The sequence below is a fragment of the Callithrix jacchus genome, chromosome 5, assembly GCF_049354715.1.
Source record: "Callithrix jacchus isolate 240 chromosome 5, calJac240_pri, whole genome shotgun sequence".
Lineage (NCBI taxonomy): Eukaryota > Metazoa > Chordata > Mammalia > Primates > Cebidae > Callithrix > Callithrix jacchus.
In genome coordinates, this window is record NC_133506.1 from 27392865 (window position 1) to 27411426 (window position 18562).

At 49.4% G+C, this 18562-nt stretch overlaps 1 protein-coding gene across 23 annotated transcripts in view; it reads right to left on the reverse strand.

The window, feature by feature from the left end:
* Window positions 1–5305: 5305 nt before the first annotated feature.
* RALGAPA2 (Ral GTPase activating protein catalytic subunit alpha 2) overlaps window positions 5306–18562 on the reverse strand; it is a 346879-nt gene continuing 333622 nt past the window's right edge. For 10 of the 23 annotated variants that reach the window (XM_078371500.1, XM_078371499.1, XM_054255270.2 and 7 more), the window contains one exon: window positions 5306–8893. In XM_078371500.1, coding sequence (XP_078227626.1) covers window positions 8739–8893 — 155 coding nt within the window. In that variant the 3' untranslated portion in view covers window positions 5306–8738. Of the gene's footprint in view, window positions 9430–12322; window positions 12363–18562 lie in introns of all 23 variants that reach the window. The other 13 variants (XR_013535138.1, XR_013535137.1, XM_078371501.1 and 10 more) reach the window with 2 other exon arrangements.

Genomic DNA, 18562 nt, shown 5'->3' on the forward strand with positions numbered 1-18562 from the left:
TATTAAGAAATAATATGCAGCCATGAAAAATGATAAACTAAATGGAGGGGTGCCTATGACATTGTAAAGTTTAACAAGGATGTTGTAGAATAATGTGTATTGTATGATGCTTTTTCTATATCTTTGCATTGATCTGGAGAGATGTTCTTTTAGTTAATTACTTTTTTTTGGAGACAGAGTTTCATTCTATTGCCCAGGCTGGAATGCAGTAGCATGATCTCGGTTCACTGTAAACTCCTCCTTCTGGGTTTGAGCGATTCTCCTGTCTCAGCCTCCTGAGTAGCTGGGACTACAGGTGTGTGCCACTATGTCCTGCTAATTTTTGTAGTTTTAGTAGAGATGGGGTTTCACCATGTTGATCAGGCTGATCTCAAACTCCTGAACTCCAGTGATCCACCCATCTCAGCCTCCCAAAGTGCTGGATTACAGGTGTGAGCCACTGCACCCAGCTGACAATGTTTTTTTGAATAACCTGCTTTAAGTCTCAGGGAGAGGGGGCTTGGAATAGAAGCAGATCATTATTTTTAGAAGAAAAAAGTACAGAATACCTGATGTAATATACAAATCTGCATTTTGGCTATTTCATTAAAATCTTGATTAGTAAAAAAAGAAAACAACCTTCCCTGATTAAGAGAAGCTCCTGCTGTGGGTTTCTCAACTAGCATTTTGCTCTCACCTTTAGGTTGAAACTGTTCCAGGGGGTCACTTTTCCTGGTGCCCCAAATGAAGATGCCAAGATCTCCCTGAAGAAAGCTATAGAAATACCTGTTACCAGTGGGCCCATAATCAGCCGTCAACGTGGAAGACAAAATGGGGTAACTTTTTTTTACCAGAAGATGATGCTATTAATGTGCAGCCCTCGCCGCTGCTTCCCACTGCTCTGGAGATTTGCCGCAGACGCTCTGCAGGTCGGGCGGGAGTGAGACTGCTATTGAGGGCCTCTGCACTTAGCCCAGCGGCCATTTCTTCGGGAATATTGATCAAAAGTACTCTCCTCTATCATCTCAGGGGCATAATGCAGTCCCTGAGTATTCACGAAAAAAAGCTTTTCTTTGCCAGGCTATTTTCTGAAGTCAAAAAGATCCTTTCAGGATCTATAATAGCAAGCCCCTTCCCACTTCTCGCCCTCAGTGAGAAGCACACTCCAATTCCCCGGCCCCGGGGACCCGATGCCAAGGAGGATGCTGAGGCTCTGACCTCTTCATGGAAAATATTCCACGTCAAACTCAACAAGCATTTTCACAGGGGAGTGGGGGAAACATAAATGGAAGATTAGCAATGACACTTGGACACATAAGAAAGCGCCCTCCTATCCCAGAGATAATTTATGCATTTATTCTTTCTTTCCTAAATTAATGTTTGAATAGAATTTTGACCACATACATAATGCTGTCTGATATCTGAGGCAGGAATATCTTTTTTTTTTTTTTTTTTGAGACGGAGTTTCGCTCTTGTTACCCAGGCTGGAGTGCAATGGCGCAATCTCGGCTCACCGCAACCTCTGCCTTCTGGGTTCCGGCAATTCTCCTGCCTCAGCCTCCTGAGCAGCTGGGATTACAGGCACGCGCCACCATGCCCAGCTAATTTTTTGTAGTTTTAGTAGAGATGGGGTTTCACCATGTTGACCAGGATGGTCTCGATCTGTTGACCTCGTGATCCACCCGCCTCGGCCTCCCGAAGTGCTGGGATTACAGGCTTGAGCCGCCGTGCCCGGCCAGGAATATCTTGATAGAAATAGCAACAACCACCATCCGATCAGCGCTGTCCACATCTCACATGGATTGGAAGGCAGGACGGCTAGCTGGGACCTTCTACTTTCTCTCATTGTCATTCTGTGAAAGACAGGATCTTCCAGACAAATACTGCCTGACGTGACAGCTTATCATAAATGTCTCGCTGTCCCCATCTTATCCATCTTAAGTCAGGACACTTAGGTATTAAAGTACTTTTTACTTAAAATTCTAACAATGACAAAAATGTAGCAATCTCCGATTCCAGCAATTTTTTTCTTATTCAGAAAGAGTGTCATTTCGGAGAGTTCCTGTTGTTTTTGTCGCTGCTGTTTGTGTGTGTTGGGAGCATACCTGAGAGCACCTTGAGGGCAGAGGGTATCACTACTGTCTGAAATGCCCCGCCTAGCTGGGCTGCTGGTTGGTCTTGTCATGTTTTCTGAGGGTGAAAATGGGGTTGAATCTACAGAAGCGAGTCTCGTTCTACTCCACTCAAGGTCGGTTCTTGTGGCATGGAAGGGCATTGAAATGTTTTATCTTCTGTCTCAAACTTCTGAAACAGAAGACAAACAAGACAATTTTGGCCAAATTGTAGCAAAAGCTTAGTAAACACGTGGCTCTCCGAGTGCAGAGAGCAGACTGTGGCCTTCCAGAGCGCAGCCGACCTGCCTGGCATCACACGGAGCATGAGTGCAGAGAGCAGACTGTGGCCTTCCAGAGCGCGGCCGACCTGCCTGGCATCACACCGAGCATGAGTGCAGAGAGCAGACTGTGGCCTTCCAGAGTGCGGCCGACCTGCCTGGCATCACACCGAGCATGGGAAGCCTGCTTTGGCTACCCGCTCGTCTCCTCAAGGTCTGTTTTTCACAGTTGAAGACAAGCTATTTGTCTTTCCAGAGGTTCCAGCCCGTGGCTTCTGGAGCTATGGAGAGAGGTTAACTCCAGTGTTTTCTTCTCTGCGTGTAGGGAGAGAGGTGAGTCTCTTGTTAAAACAAGTTCTCCGTACTCGAAGCCCTTGGTCCCTATGACAGCAGGGTCAAGGTGGCCTAAGCCTTGGCATTAGGGAGACCTTTACAGTGACCAAAAGGCACGTGGAAACTACATTTTCAACAAACAGTCCATGCACTGGTTAAGAATGGTGACTGCTGCTAAATGGGAGTGTCATCAAGAAGTTGGAACCAAGAAACTCATCTCCTGCCTGGAGCCCCTCTTTCTGACCTTGTGAATCTTAGTGAGCCAACATCTCCAGGCCTTGGTTTTCATACCCATGGAAGGTGGTCAGACTGTGGGGGCGGGGGCGACCTTACCAGATGTAGATCCGTGCCATGAGTAGACCAAAGAGGCAGGGACGAAGTTTTACTTCGTGCTCCATTTCCATGGCCTTCACTTTTTGGTTTGAAAAATGAAATGCAACTAGAAGCATTTCCAGGTATCGAGAAAAGAGCAAATGACAATAGTGCCCCTTGACATAAATGGGGTTTAATAAACCAAAGTGGCTTCAGTTTAGTTTCTGCACATACACGGCACCATAATGCTGGCTTGAATGTGTACTGAAGTGAGCAAGTATCAGTGTGTGAGCCTCTGGCTGGAAGACACTCTTCACTCCAGGAAGCATAAACGACTGGCGTTTTCTCCTGGAACACTTAGAGAATTATACGACGGCCAGGTGTACCTTAAAAATATTCTTTCTTTCAATTCTGGTACCTAGCAGAAAAAGACCTATCAGGGCCTTGTAGCAATGGTCCTTTTGGAAGCACTGAAAGTTGGATTGTTTTTTGGAGTTCGGCTGAAGGTTTTGCTTCATATGGCCCAAGATTTGATGAGTACTTTTTTAAGGTGACCTGATCATTTACAGGAGGCATGATGGACTGGAATGTCTCCCCACTCTCTTATCATTCTGCCACAAATAAAAAAAGTGTAACAGAGAAAACGATTTGGTGAAAACAAAAAAAAACCCCAAAATATAAAAAAAAAAGTAGACGGTTTAAGTTTTAGAACAATATCCTTTGAATTTCAAATAACCATTTCCATATCTGAGAAGTATCCCTGAGTTATCCCAGGGTGGGGGAATTTCCAGGGAGTCCTGAGGGCCATCTAGGACACTGAGTCATGTGTGAGGGGCAGAAATGCAGTTCCTAGGAGCAGCTGTAAAGCAAAGAGCTGTCCTGCAGGGAACAGTCTCTGATGTTCCCTCAGTGCAGGTGGGAGATGAGTGCATCACTGAGGGGTCTGGCCTACCTCTCAACCCAGATCTACCTGCAGGTCAGAGTCCTCTGGGTAGCTTTAAAAAGTGGAGATGCTGGCTGGGTGCAGTGGCTCACGCCTGTAATCCCAGCACTTTGGGAGGCCAAGGCGGGTGGATCACGAGGTCAGGAGTTCGAGACCAGCCTGACCAACATGGTGAAACCCCATCTCAACTAAAATATAAAAATTAGCCGGGTGTGGTGGTATGCACCTGTAATCCCAGCTATTCAAGAGGCTGAGGCAGGAGAATTGCTTGAACCCGAGAGGTGGAGGTTGCAGTGAGCTGAGATCGCACCATTGCACTCCAGCCTGAGTGAGAGTGAAAAAGTGGAGATGCTGAGGTTCTAGCCCAGACCTGGTGGGTCAGAGTTGGTGGCAGACAGGAGCCTGCATCTGACTTATGAAGACTCTTCAATGCTGCTGATGCACAGGCTGGGACCCACTGCATCCAAAACACAAAGCTCTCAACTCCACATCAAGCTTTACTCTATGAGGTACCAAGTATCAGAGGCAGGACATACCATCAAGCATGCTCTTGTTATCAGTGAAAAGCTAAAAATGTCGTCATTAAATTCAGGGTCTACTTGACTCCCAGGAAGGCATCTAGACCATTTGGGAGGTCACAGCCATGTTTTCTAAGTATTGGGTACTCAAAAGATATTTGCTAACTGGACGAATGAATGATTTTTATAAAATTCTAATACAATGTCCTGAAAGGTCACTGTTGCCTAGCACGAGTAGCCCGTAATGCTGGCAGAGGCCACTGGGCCAGGCTGTCATGCAGTTTGGAGTCCTTAGACAGGGGCCGTCAGCTTAGCTTCAGCCACACCAACAGGAGACCATTACCACATCTTGTCTACCACTTACACAGACAAGCCCTCCAACGCTGCCTCCTGCTCATCAGGGACAGGGGCTCCAGACCTCTAGAGGGGTGACTCGTATGGGGGCTGCCCTGGAGAGACGGAGCAAGGGGCACAGCTCATTGTGGGCTCAGACATGGTGGTAGCAGGTGATACTGACCCAGCCTTCAAGCATGAAGAGAGAAATAGACTTAAGTAGATATGAACCATGATGCTTGGATTCGGAGCCTCTTGTGACTGGATCTCAGCATTCCATCTCAGGAACCACGGTCAATTTTACATAACACATCGGTAAGCTTTCCCGCATTGCTACCAGCTATCATTCTGGACGCATGTTTAGGCTCTGGTTAAAATATGCTTTCAAACAATTCTGTCTAATAAAAATGAAAACCACCTTTTTATTAGATGCCAGGGTAAACTTCATTTTCTTATAAACTATAATGAGAATGAGAGAAGCAAATAGCACCAAAGTGCTGTGTTTCCACTTTATTAAATGATCGCAGTCAATCAGAATTAAAGAGGAAAGAAGGTTAACTGGAGAGTCGGGTGGGGCGGCTGCCATCAGTGGAGCTGTTGCTTTCCCAGCGTGGCTGCCTGGCACACACACATCTGCAAGGTGGGTTATGCACGAAGCTCCCTACCGCCTAGGAAGGAACCTAGATGTGGAGCATTAGGAAAATTAAATAACAGGAGACAGCAAAATAAGAATCAAATGACACGCTATAACTTAATTTACCACATTTATCCAATTTTTTCCTTATTTACATGTACTAAACATTGTAGGCCTGAAAACATAAGGAAACATTCACTTCATGTGTGTCACACGGAGACACTGAGTGCAACTAAAACGATGGTTGTTTCGTGTTGAATTTCCCTTCGGATGCAGACAGTCCCCTTCAGTAGATATAAAGGTAGCACAGTTACATTTACGACATCACAGTTAGGTTTTAAAGGATTCATCAGACCGCCACATGACACCAATACAGCAGGTCCGTGGAGCGCAGGTAGTGCCACCTGAGGAAGGTCAGGAGGATGGGTTGTGCATGGCTCTGTGGATCTGCATGAGCTCTTGTTTGTAAGGCTAAGGGTCTGATCCATCAACCCACATCACCAAGCTTGGGTCACCCCACTTCCCCAACAGGTGGCTCTTGGGAACTGCGGACTTCGTTGCTGAGGACAATTGTGACAGTCATTCACCCAGGCTATATTTCTGCACTTCTGTCTGCTGAAGCCTTATTTTTAAAAAGTCATAATTTTTTTAAAGTTCAAAAGCCTAAGTACAACAAGACTATAAACATCAGCTTCACTCTGGATGGAATCTGGGAACAGGTGCACAGAGAAGCGAGGGAGCTGGCCTGGTCCTGCCTGAGGCCAGCGAGTCTTACCACATTTTGGCCCAATCAGGGCCACTTCTGTTTCCAGATGGCTGACCTACTGGTACCACCGTGATGAGTCAGTGCTGTGCCTCAGGTGGGGCCCTACTGGATGAAAGATCCTCCACAGTTTTGCTGAAAGGGATTTATGACAAAAACACAGTATTTGCTTTTCTCAAAAAGAAAAAAAAAAAGAAGAAAAAAAACAAACTTGATAATTGCAATTTTCCACCCCAAATAACACAAGTGACTTCAGTCCATGTGATGGTGAGAAATGAGGCTGCCAGATTCCCTCCTCCACATTCCAAATCTCCAGACCAAAACTGCTACTGAGAATGGCAGGCTCAAACAAACTGCAGCCACCCAACTGCTGGCTGCCACCTGGGTCATCATAACCCTCAGGGCACAGGAAGGTGGAGTTATTTTCTGCCCACAGTTGACTTGCCCACCGCAAGGTTGGCATCCCTGGTTCCTGGAGGCAACATGAAATCTTGGGGCAGAAGTCCAGCAGAGTTAAATTCGACTCCTAAATCCTGCCACATCTTCTCTACTGAAGCCAGGAATTCTGCCACAGGAGTTTCTAGGGCCCGAAGATGAAGCGCTCTCCCAGAGGTGACCTGCTGGTAGAGACCTACAGGGGACTCTGGCGCCCAGGAGCACGCGATGGCTGTCCTGGGAGGAGCGAGGTCAACAGGAGGCAGGGGCAGCTCCACAGCAGGCTCAGGCCTGAGCGACGGTGGCCACGCCATGCTGCCCACAAGTCTTGAATCATTTAAAATAAAGGGGAATTTGCTGACACCACAGAAAATGCTGGGACTCGCAATCACTCTTCACGTTGTCCTTCAGCCCCGCCCTTCCCAAGACGGCCCAGGGGCCGGATCTTCCGTCCACCTTAGGGTACCCTCATTCTCTCGTGTTCAGGTGGTTCTCACAGTGCCCCTGCTAGTGGGCCTGGCCTCGAGCCCTGCCTGCAATCCCCTATAAAGCAGAAAAGTAGATTCTCCCCAGGAATGAGAAGGCCCACCCTCCCGACAGGAATGACCGCCTCAGCCCCTTCTCATTTGTCCCAGGAATGAGTCTCTTCCTGGGTCTACCCATTTTCCCTATGAAGACTAGGTTCCAGCCAAACTGGCTCCAAAAAACCTAGCTCCTCAGTGAAAATGGCTGCTCTGATGGGATGAGAGCCTCAGAAGGCTTCTCCAGACCCAGGTGGCCAAGCAGGCTGAAGCTAACGAGTGCATGCGAGGGCAGAAGCCAGAGGAAGATGGGGAGGCCTTGTGCACAGGGCCACCTTTCCCAGGACCGGCACCCCACCATGAGTCCTGAATTGGGGGCGGTGCCTCGTGTGCTGCTCTCCATTCCCAGTGCAGGCCTGACTCTGCCCCTGTGTGTGGTGAGAACAAAGCCTGGGCAGAGGGGCTGGACTCTAATGAGTCTCTTGGATTCACTTCCCAAGTGAAGTGTGGGGTGGAGCAAACCTCCAGCTCTGAGGCAGGTGGAGGGCCCAGGGCAGAGCAGGGGCCAACCAGCAGCTCTTCCCTGCTGACTGATTTCTCTTGCAGGATGGGCAGGGCCTACCCAGGGCCCTCCAGCAGGAGAGGGCTCACCATTGCTTCTCTTTTCATTCATTCATTCAATGTTTAAGAAAGAAAACAAAACAGGTCTAATGTGCCTTCCTTGGAGCCAAATGGGCAAAAATATAAGGATTAAATCCCTTGCTTGGAATCTACTGAAAGCTCTGTGTGACAAGAAACATTTCTGAGGCCCACCTGAAGCCTCTGGGCAACAGAGACAGGAGCAAAGTTTCAGCGTGAGGCTTTTGGAGGCAGGAGGGCATTCGAGGGGTGCCCATCTTGGCCTAGCACCTGAAGCTGGCATGCACCTTTTATGTGGATGTGGTCTGTGCTGTTTTGAGCCTTGGGATACTTTCTGGCCTGCAGAAACTCATGCAAGGACAGGATCCTGTATTTCTGGAATCTTCTGAGTGTTCTAAGATAGGGGCATCACTGTCATGATCTGAAGGGCCTCTGCATGGTGAGGAGGACCTCTGCTCAGTTAGAGGGCATCAGCTACCATGTGGAAAAACAGTGGACAACTGAGGCAGAACTTCTCCTGGGCAAAAGACCCTGGGGAAAGCCGATTTCCATGATGAGTGTTTTGAGTAAACCATACATCCTAATAGAAAAGGAACTGGCAAAATCAATGCAGACAAAATTCCTGAATTAGACAATTGTTTTACCAGCCCCTCTGTGAATCATGCTTGGGTTCATAAATAAGGAGAAATAACTTGGGGTGCAGAAGCCAGCTGCCTTCTGCCCCCTCCCTGAAAGCGCAGAATCTTCTGCTGTCATCTGCCCCGAGCAGCCACACCAATGCCCATGTGACAGTGGGTTCACCTCTGGTTTTTGGTGACTTCTTCTTTCTTCTTTGGAAGTCCAAGGTTTGTGAGGTTTCAGGACATGATGACACAGCCTAGTTGGAGTCCCATCTGAGACCCTGTAGTAGGATTCACCGTGGGCTTCAGAAGTCCACTAATGGGAAGACCTGCTGAGGGCACTAGTGCAGCAATGAAGTTTCCTGGAGACTTTGCGTTTAGTGGCTCGGGGCAGAGGCAGGAGAGGGCGTTCTATCTCCTCCTCACTCAGGGGCTCTTCAAGGTCAGCACTCAGACTGGAGGCCAGGGCCCCTACAAAGGAAGCGGAGAACTGCTAAGTTGTGGAGGCAATGGAGGCTCTACGGCCACAGATTTCAGGGAGGATTTGCGGCACTCAGAAGGGAGGGAAATTCCCAGGAGAAGGGTCTGGTGACCCTTTGCTATGGTGGCAAAGATGTTTGTTGAATGAATAAACACATGAATGTCTTTCTTCATATTCTTTGCCCTGGGCTTTTCTGCAGCATGAAAGCAGCTACGAATCTTGTGAAATTAATTCCGACTTACTGTCCAATTCACAAGTAAAGAATGAAGAGAAGAGGCATCTGGTCATAGTGAAAGGGAGCAAGAGCCACGGAAGAAGCAGTGGCTGGAGTCAGTGAAAAAGCCCGTGAAACTTCAGAGGATGCTCTGCAGATCCCTGGCGGTGTTCCTGCAATCTCCAGGTGTTTACACACTCATATTCTACACAGTGAGTTACAACTCAATTATTCCCCAAAGAATCTAAGACTAGAGGTCAGGACTAAATTGCTTGTCTGAATGAGTCCAGATGAGCATACAGCTGTTTAGCACTGGAGGGAAAAGGAATACAATTAAAACCTGTGCATCTGCACCACCCCGAGTCCCCAGGGCTGTGTCGGCGGGCTCAGAGGAATACTGGAATGCCTGTTGCAACACCGAGCCGCTGTTGCGGGTGGAGCTGGGTCTCCCGCAGGACGGTTCTGCGAGCGAGAGGATCATTTCATCACCCTTCCCGGTGTAGCCTATTTTAAAACCCTGCTGTCTTATGCCCCACATTTCCCTGCATGGCCTCTGCTGGGAACAGACCTCAAAAGCAGAGTTTCCACACCTTCCTCCCTGCGTGCTTCACTCACAGGGCTTTGGCCTTTGAAATGCTTCTTATATTATTGGCATTTGAAATTAATTTAAGTAGGTTATTTTATTCACAGAGAGCATCATCTTTCATTCTCTGACTTTACCTTATTGTTTCTAGGAAGAGTTTCCAAAATCAATACTTGGAAGTGTGCTTGGACCTACGGTAGCAATCTGGCCCAGTTCAGTACTTTCAGAGTCTGGGGGCTTCCCTGTTGCCTCCCTTCTTCTAGGCTCAGTAAGGTCAGGCAGACAGGGAAGGCTCACTATTCTTATCTTTAAAACAGGCTGCAGCCAGGTGCGGTGGGCGGATCGCTTGAGCCCAGGAGTTCCAGACCAGCCTGGGAAACATGGTGAAACCGCCTCTCTACAAAAACAATGCAAAATTTATCCAGGTGTGGTGGTGCGCGCCTATAGTCCCAGCTATTTGGGAGGCTGAGGTGAGAGGATTTTGACTGGGAGGTCAAGGCCGCAGCGAAAAGTGATGGCGCAACTGTGCTCCAGCCTAGGTGACAAGGTGAGACCCAGTCTCAAAGAAAACCAAGAAAACAAAGAAAAAAAACACCACACACAAAAACCCCAAAACATAAAACAAAAACAGGCTGCTTCTGAGGAAGGCAACACCACTAGCCCACCACCCACGCGAGGCTGGATTGTTGCAAGGCAGCTCTCTACCCCGTTGTAGCTGGCGGTGGGTGGGCGCTGCCCGTGGCGCGGCAGGGAGAACACACTAGATTTAATCCCAGACAATACTCCAGTCCCAACAACTCAGCTTACTATGGTCATCAGATCGACTGGAGTCAAGTAGCCAAAAAAAAGCAAGTAAATAAAAGATATAAAGTGAGATTCAAAAAGAAAGCATGAACCTTTGCTACTTTTGGATTCAAAGGAAGATATTTTAGTCCCTCTACCCCACCCACTCACCCAGGGAAGATGAGGCAAAGAGGGGTGCACCTCAAGGTCAGATGGACAGAGGAAGCCAGCTTTGTCCTGCTGAGTGAGCCCAGTGAACAGCAAGAAGCTCTGCAGAGAAGGGGGCCTGTGCTCAAAGCAGGTACCCCATGGCTGGGGGCAAAGGGCAAAGCAACCCTTCCAGCTGGGCTGGACCCGGTGCCACAGTGCCCTACACATGCCTCTGGTCCCCAGCTTTCTGCTGGCACATTCTCATCTGCACTGGCCCCTTTGTGCCACAGTACCCCATGGTGGGAGGCAGCAGCTGCTGGATGGGCAGGCAGGCCACAAGGTAGGGCCACCTTCCTGATATGACACATCTGTCCATTTGCGGCTCTGAGTATGACTCTACTTGCACTGCCTCTTCCCAGCGATGGAAGCCATGGGTCTATTCACAGGACACTCAAACCTCACCTTCTCACTTTAGCGGCAGGAGCAGGAGGACATGCTTGGACATGGGGGTCTCAGCAAATGCAGTTTTGCAGCAAAGTGCCCTGCTGGGAGGGGACTGTACAACCCTGCTCTGCTCCATCTTGACATGAGCACCTGGACTCTTGAGGCTCGTGTCACCTGTTGGGGCTGACATGAGTGAGCCCAGTTTGGGACAATACCAGGACTGTACTTAAGCCATGGCTGAGGGGAAGAGAAAGGGCAGCTGGCTGGAGGGTCGGTGGGCTGTGGTGCTGGCTGCTCCTCCGGCCTGCAGGTCCCATAGCCCTGCCTGGCAGACGGGGGGAAGGTTTGGATAAACCAACAAATCTAGACCCTAACATCTCCCTTCCATATTCACTGAGACAAAGTGACTGGTGTCTGTGCCCTGCATTCCACTGTGGGTGACAGGCTCATCAACAGCAGCTCGCTCACTTGCTCTCTCCTGTAAATGACACTGCCATGGTCCTTGTCATTACCAACTGCTCTCCTTCCACCTGTGAGCCTGCGAGGTGGTACAGCCTGGGCAGCACGGCACAGGGTTTTCAGACAGCCCTGCCAAGGTAGCTGCCATCCATCAGAGTGCTCTGGGCAGGGCCTAGACCCCAGACCCAGGACAGAAAGGCACGCTGGGGAGGTCACACCTGCCATGGCCAGCCTGTCCTCTGGGTCCTAGACTGCAGCCGATCCCTGCGTCTCCGCCCTCTGCGCTCCTGCAGCTTTTGTCTGCTTTTCCTTCCCCAGCTGTTCCATTCAGAAGCCCCCGCCACAACCTGCCCTCCCCTCGTGGAGGCCTCCGAGGCCTCCATTAAGGCTGGCGGTCAAAGGCCGGCCCAGCACGTGCCGTGTCTTATCGGCCCATCTCAAGACCCTGCTCCTCCAGGCTCTGGCAACAAAAAAGGGGGCGGCCTCAGTGCCCACCGGCTCCCTGCAGCCCCACACACAAAAGGGCGGGCGACAAAGACATTTTCCGGGATGGCAGGTGTTGGTGTCGGATTCCTCCCCGAGTGCATGGGCAGAAGAAAGGCAAGGCTGGGCTTCCCTGGGCAGTGCAGACATGCAGGGGCAGGAGTTCGGGCAGGGCCCCTCAGGAGGGGAAGGCCCTGGAGGGCAAGGAGCACTGTGGCAGGATCCACTCCGGAGGGCGGCCAAAGTCCCACCCCCTCCCCAAAGCAGGGTGGCTGGACAAATCCACTGAAGTGTCTGTCTTACCTTGCTCAAATATTGTAATGAGACCTTTACGTGTTTTAATCTGAAGGGAAAGAACACAAAATCGAATGAATACAAACACAGCACCTCCAGAGCTCCAACTTGATAATTAACACAGTGCTAATAACATATGTATCTCTCAGCTGCCCAAGCATTCTTGCAGCCTTGTTGATTAGTAAGAACTGAAAATTTACTTGAAAATTCTACTTGATAGGACAAAATTCAAGCTGACGTCATGCTTACAAATGTGAAATGAGAGAGACATTAAAACTCCTAGGATCTATGCCTGCAGACCTTGTTGGGAGCCCTACAGATGCTGGAAGGCACTGACTGCTATATCCTTTTCCTGCTCACCAACCTTTCCCGACTGATTTGGTCTAAAACACAAAGGTAAAAGTGTTTTCAAGACAAGCATTTGAAATTCAATGGCTGGCCTGAAAAATAATTGAAACCCCCTAGGTGGGCAAGTTTACATGTCTCCCAGTCTCATTTTACAGATTTCTGAGTTATACAGTGTGTTAATTCAATACTGGTGTCAGCTGCAATGTGACAGTCCCCGGGGAGGGGACATGCAGCATCCTGTGCAGAGGAAAGCTTGGGAGCTGACCCTGCAGCAGCGCAATTAGACCATAAGGGTCACTCTCACCCCAGAGCAGCAGGGTCTCAGTAGTCACAGTGAACTGAGGTGGATCGTAGCTCTTCTGTGCTTTGTGGCAGGTTCTTCCATCCCTTCCACCATCCTATTCCTATGGGGGTTCCTTTGGCGAATGCACCCTCTTTCCGCATTAGGCAGTAGCTTCTGAACTCTCAGCAACCCCCAACTCTCCTGAAGTCCGTGCCACTAGACGAGCATCAAATCTGGACAAAGGACATTTATCAGCGGTGTGGGCCATGGTTTGCACAGCCACAGCTGTAAACGTGGATTTTCTACTGACCCCCTCTGCCAGGATTGCCAAGGCTGGCACAGTGACGGGCAAGTTTCTAAGACGGTGGCTCCTGCGGCCATCAGGAGGTGACCACTAACATTCTGTTAGCCAAGGCTCCATGAAAGAAATCTGCATTGCTATGGAGACATCTTTTCCAATCTATTGATGAAAACTGTCCCTTTCTCCCAAAAAAGTTATTCAGGGCTAGGAAATTCTGGATCAGCAACTGAGTGTGGGTCGTGTATGAGCCTTGGTCTGATTTCCAACCACTGTTAACACCGGTCCTTCTCCAGACTTGGTTGTGCTTCTTGGGCACAAGAGGTTCTAGGCTGCTGCTGATTGTTGGTCACAGACTAGAATGTTTTCCGTGGATCCTCTGGATGATTTAATCATTTAGATTTCTGATTTCCCCCGATGCTCTATGCTGCAGGCCCCCATTTCCTCTCATGGAAGAGAGCAAACATACAGCATCTCCGCATGGGTCTTCCTTGAGTTGAGGAGGCTCGGCTTTTAGAGCACCGCGTCACTGACACCCTCCAATGTGAGCAAGGGGTCTCTTTATGAAGGGGCTCCTTGATCTCACTCCCCTGCAGCCCCTCAGCCCTGGTTATGCTGTGTGTACAGGCACCCGATTGGTAGAAACCAAGAAAGCAGATGGCGCAGCTAACAATGGAGGACTTGTTTGTAATTGCTGATGAGGACTGGGTTGCCCCTCTCCTGGGCGTCCCCAGACGCAGCCTGGTGTGGTGTGCTGGACCACAAAGAATGTCTCGGTAACTGCCAGTCCACGGTTGAGTTAAGGAGATGCAAAGACAGAGACAGTTGGGGCTGCCTTGATTATTCCATGGGGCTCAAATGTCACTTGCCCTTGACACATGGCAGTGCTCCCAAAGGGTGAAGTTCCAGTCGTGGAGCAGAGAAGTAAGCTGTCAGCTTCCTGATATATCCCTGGGGTACGCAGAGGGCACTGACCAACCTGGGCAGTGTGGAGGGCACCTGGAGGGCGCTGTGCTTGGAGATGGGGGATGGGAAGGGGCCAGGAGGGACCTGATGCCTGAGGGGATAGGGGAGAGACACAGAGCCTAACTGTCCCACCCTGTGTCAAATGGGCAGCAGATACGTGCCAGGCACTGTCTTAGGCTCTGGGTTACAGTGGTGACCAAAGCAGATGAAGCTGCTGCCTCTGGAGGCTCTGGGAGAGGAGTTATAGCAGGCACAATGAGGGATACCACCTCTTGGGGTGGCAAAATAGCCTGCTCTTTAATATATGCAGCACAGGTATAAGTACTGTAAGTAAACAGATACACAGTGTTTCTGTGCTGTTTCAGGGGGAGGGGACAAATTGGGAAACCAAAATGCCTCAGAAGTTCTACAGGGGGGGTGATAATAGATAAAAGGTTGTGACAGCTGGGTGCAGTGGCTCACGTCTGTAATCCCAGCACTTTGGGAGGCCAAAGCAGGCAGATCACCTGAGGTCAGGAGTTCAAGACCAGCCTGGCCACCATGGTGAAACCCCATCTCTACTAAAAATACAAGAAAATTAATAGGGCATTGTGGTGGGTGCCTGTCATCTCAGCTACTTGGGAGGCTGAAGCAGAGGAATCGCTTGAACTCAGTGAGATAAGATCATGCCGTCGCACTCCGGCCTGGGCAACAAGCAGAACTTCATCTCAAAAAACAAGAGTTGTGACACTGGGTTATAGGGCTAATGTGCATCTTAAATTCAAAGTCGTTTTTACCTATTTGTGGTGCTGGGAATCAAAGCCAGCCCCACTCACATCTAAGAGCAGTTGAGTGAGACTCCTCAGGGACAGCCCTGAACAGTTTAACCCAGACACTGAGAGGCGAAACTGTGGCCAACTGGCAGCTCAGACACAGAGTTTGAGCTGGGGAAATCCAGAAGGCACTTCTGAAGAAAGATGTCTTGCTTCTTCGCCTTGTGTGACTTCTCCGATACTCTGGGTATCAACAGGGCTTTAAAGGAGCGCAGGAAACAAGAGGCTGGAGGTGCTGTGTTCTGTGCGGCTCTGCCTAGCAGAGGCGTTCCAGGAACGGTGGGCCTTTCTATGGCATGCTTTCTCCAGCTGTACTCACTAGGACTGCAAGAGAGCAAGGCTGTGAACCAAGCTTCTTGCCTCTGAGGAAAGGCTGCCATCCAGGGCCGCCACCTGGGATGACGCTGGGCAGGGTCAGACAAGAAACGCGGCTGCCTGTCCCTGGATCCTGGTTACTGAACAGTCAGTGTGGAAAATGATTAACTGGTTTAAGATAATTAGGAAAGAGAATGATTTTGAGAGCTGGCAGGGATGAGTGAGAGAAACAGTGGACTAGGGCTCCAACTTTAGGCAAGTGCGAAATATCCTACCAGCAGGAAGGCAGACAGAGTGGGAGATCAGAGAGCTGTCTGGGCTATTCAGAACCCTTGGAGTGGCTCTGAGGAAGGGAACAGGTGCAGGCATGGATGGGGCAAGCCCACACACTCAGCACTGGCAACCCAAGGCCAGTGGGAATTAGCCAGCCTAATTAACATCTCCAAATGGCCCAAGGACGGCTTCCAGTATTTCCAGTTCAGCAGCAGTGGTTGTGTCCTGATCCCGGCTGACTCCAGGTTTGGCTTCATCTTTCTGGTTGTTGGTCTTGCCCATCAACTTTGGTTCAGAAGCTGGAAGCTGGGACAACTGGACTGGCAGGAAGGGAGGGAGGAAGGGAAAGTGCGTGGAGTGTATGCCTGTCGCATGCTGCTCCTGTGCAGGGGCTCAGTGAGCAGGTGGATCATTGGTTAAAAAAAAAATTTCCTGGCATATCTTCTTTTTCTTCATGACTATAATGTACTTGTATGAATCTATGACTAAATTAAACTAAATTATACATTTTTAATTTTTTTGAGATGGAATTTCGCTCGTTACCCAGGCTGGAGTGCAATGGCACAATCTCGGCTCACTGCAACCTCCACCTCCTGGGTTCGGGCAATTCTCCTGCCTCAGCCTCCCGAGTAGTTGGGATTACAGGCGTGCACCACCATGCCCAGCTAATTTTTTGTATTTTTAGTAGAGACGGGGTTTCACCATGTTGACCAGGATGGTCTCGATCTCTTGACCTCGTGATCCACCGCGCCCGACCTAAATTATACATTTAAAATTAATAGCTTGGCGCCAACTTCTTGTTAGGCCATCATTAAGAAAGGTTTCCAGACCCTCTCGCTCTCACAGAACATAAATACCAAGATTTCCGTTGCATCTTAGCCACGGGAAGGCTCTGCACTTTACCAGACTGAATTCACGTGAGTGAATGGCCACACAGGACTCAAACGTTCACGGCAGAAAAAAATCACAGTGGCCAAAAGTAGAAACAGCTCAAATGTCCATCAACTGAAGAATGGACCAACAAAATGTAGTCTATCTGTACGGTGGAATATGTGTCAATAAAAATAAATGGAATGGGCTACACATGGAGGCACCCTGAGAATATGCTAAGAGAAAGAAGTCAGCCACCAAAGAGCACATATGGGATGATTTTATCTATATGAAATGTCCAGAATGGGCAGTCCATAGACACAAAAAGTAGATTTGTGGTTTTTCAGGGTTGAGGAGTGGGTGGGGAGAAGGGGGATTGACTACTGGCAGGCTGTTTAAATGGGGGAGGAAAACGTTACAGAATTTGATTGTGGTAATAGTTGCTCAAACTTATGAATAGACCAAAAACATCGACTTGTGTACTTCATATAGCTGAACTGCAGGATATGTGAATTAGAGCTCAATAAGCTGTTTTTTAAAATGGCAAAATAGAATAGAAGGTGGTCTGGGTGGCACTACTGCTCTCACGATTTCAAAAGTGACACAACAGAAATCGCTCCAAGATTTCAGGGAAAAAGTCCCCTGGGGGCACCTAGGCAAGCAGGGGAATGAGGGTGGCAGCAATGAGGTTCTGTAGATGCCACCAGCACCCCTCCTGCTGTGCCACTCCCCAAACCTTGCACCACCCTCAAAGCAAACAGGGCTACCCCACCGGGGCCACACTGCTTCTCAGTGACGTGTGTTCCCTGGTTGTCCCCCAAGTTTATCCTAACTTGAATTGACCTATGTTAAAACACCTCAGGATTGACTGTGGAGGTGACGTAGGATTTTCGTGTGATTAGTCCCAAGACACACTGGGAGTGGGTGCCCCACTCAGAACTACTTTTTTAAAATTTCCCTATTAGTCAACAGCTCAAGAAAATGTAGCAGCTAAGTCTATGGTGATTGTGGGAGGACGGTGAGTTCTAGGTATTTGTCTGAGCTGTCTGAGCAAACACTGCAGAATCAATGAAGTGTCTGGTAGTTTTACTGATAAAAACTGTCTTGTCCTCAGAAAGCAATTCTGGCCCACAATTAAGATACTTTCTAGACGTGAATTATTTGTGGTGCTCCATTTGAATTGTAAAGTAGGCAACCCGTTAGTTAAATTTCTCAGTTATCCGTGCCAAAGTGGGTGGGTGTACCTTTGCCACTGTACAAATCGTACAGGACATACATGCTAGAAAACAGTCCTTTCTGCTGTTGGGGAGGAACGTTTTAACATTGCCGCTGAATGAGGGCTCCTCCTTCGCACCGGGTTGTTCATTCCTGTGGGTGGGTCCCCACAGCAGGCAGGGAGAGGCAGGGGCTGGAGGGTGGAGCAATGAGCCCTATCTGAGAACAGAGAGGCCTAGTTGCTCGAGCCTGGGTCTGGACATGACCAGCGACCTGGTGACAGAAAACCCAGCCTGCCTCCATTCCTCAATCGTCAGAGAGAGGCATCTTGTCTGATGGCAGGGGGACTCTGGGGAAAGCGTGCAATAAACTGCAAATCTCTGCACATACACAAAGAATGATGCAGCTCACAGAGAGTCCTGGAGACCATTTTTCTAAGAGTGAAACAATGCCAGGGAGCCTCTGCCTCCCATCCGTGCCCTTCTGCATCACTGAGGTGTTTACAGTCTCTTTAAGTCACTTTCTGTGTAGTGGGGATGGCCATCTGCACGATTCTTCATACACACCTGTGCTCATGACGACGGGACCTCACAGGGGTCTGCAGGGCCTTGAGGGCAGGGTGGGACATGTGGCCGAGCTCCACGTTCTTCCTGTCTGGGCAATCCAGGATAGGGGCTGTTTTCTGTGGTGCTGGGGTGAGGGGGCATCACTGAGGGCCCCTCTAGTGTCCCCAGGGAATGTTCAGGCAGAACACCTCTTACGGTCTTGTATGAGCATAACATCCATTCATTCACCAGACACATGACATGCCTGCTGCGTGCCCAGAAATGGGAATTCATGGCGAGTAAGTGGTCATGGAAGTTGTCCCC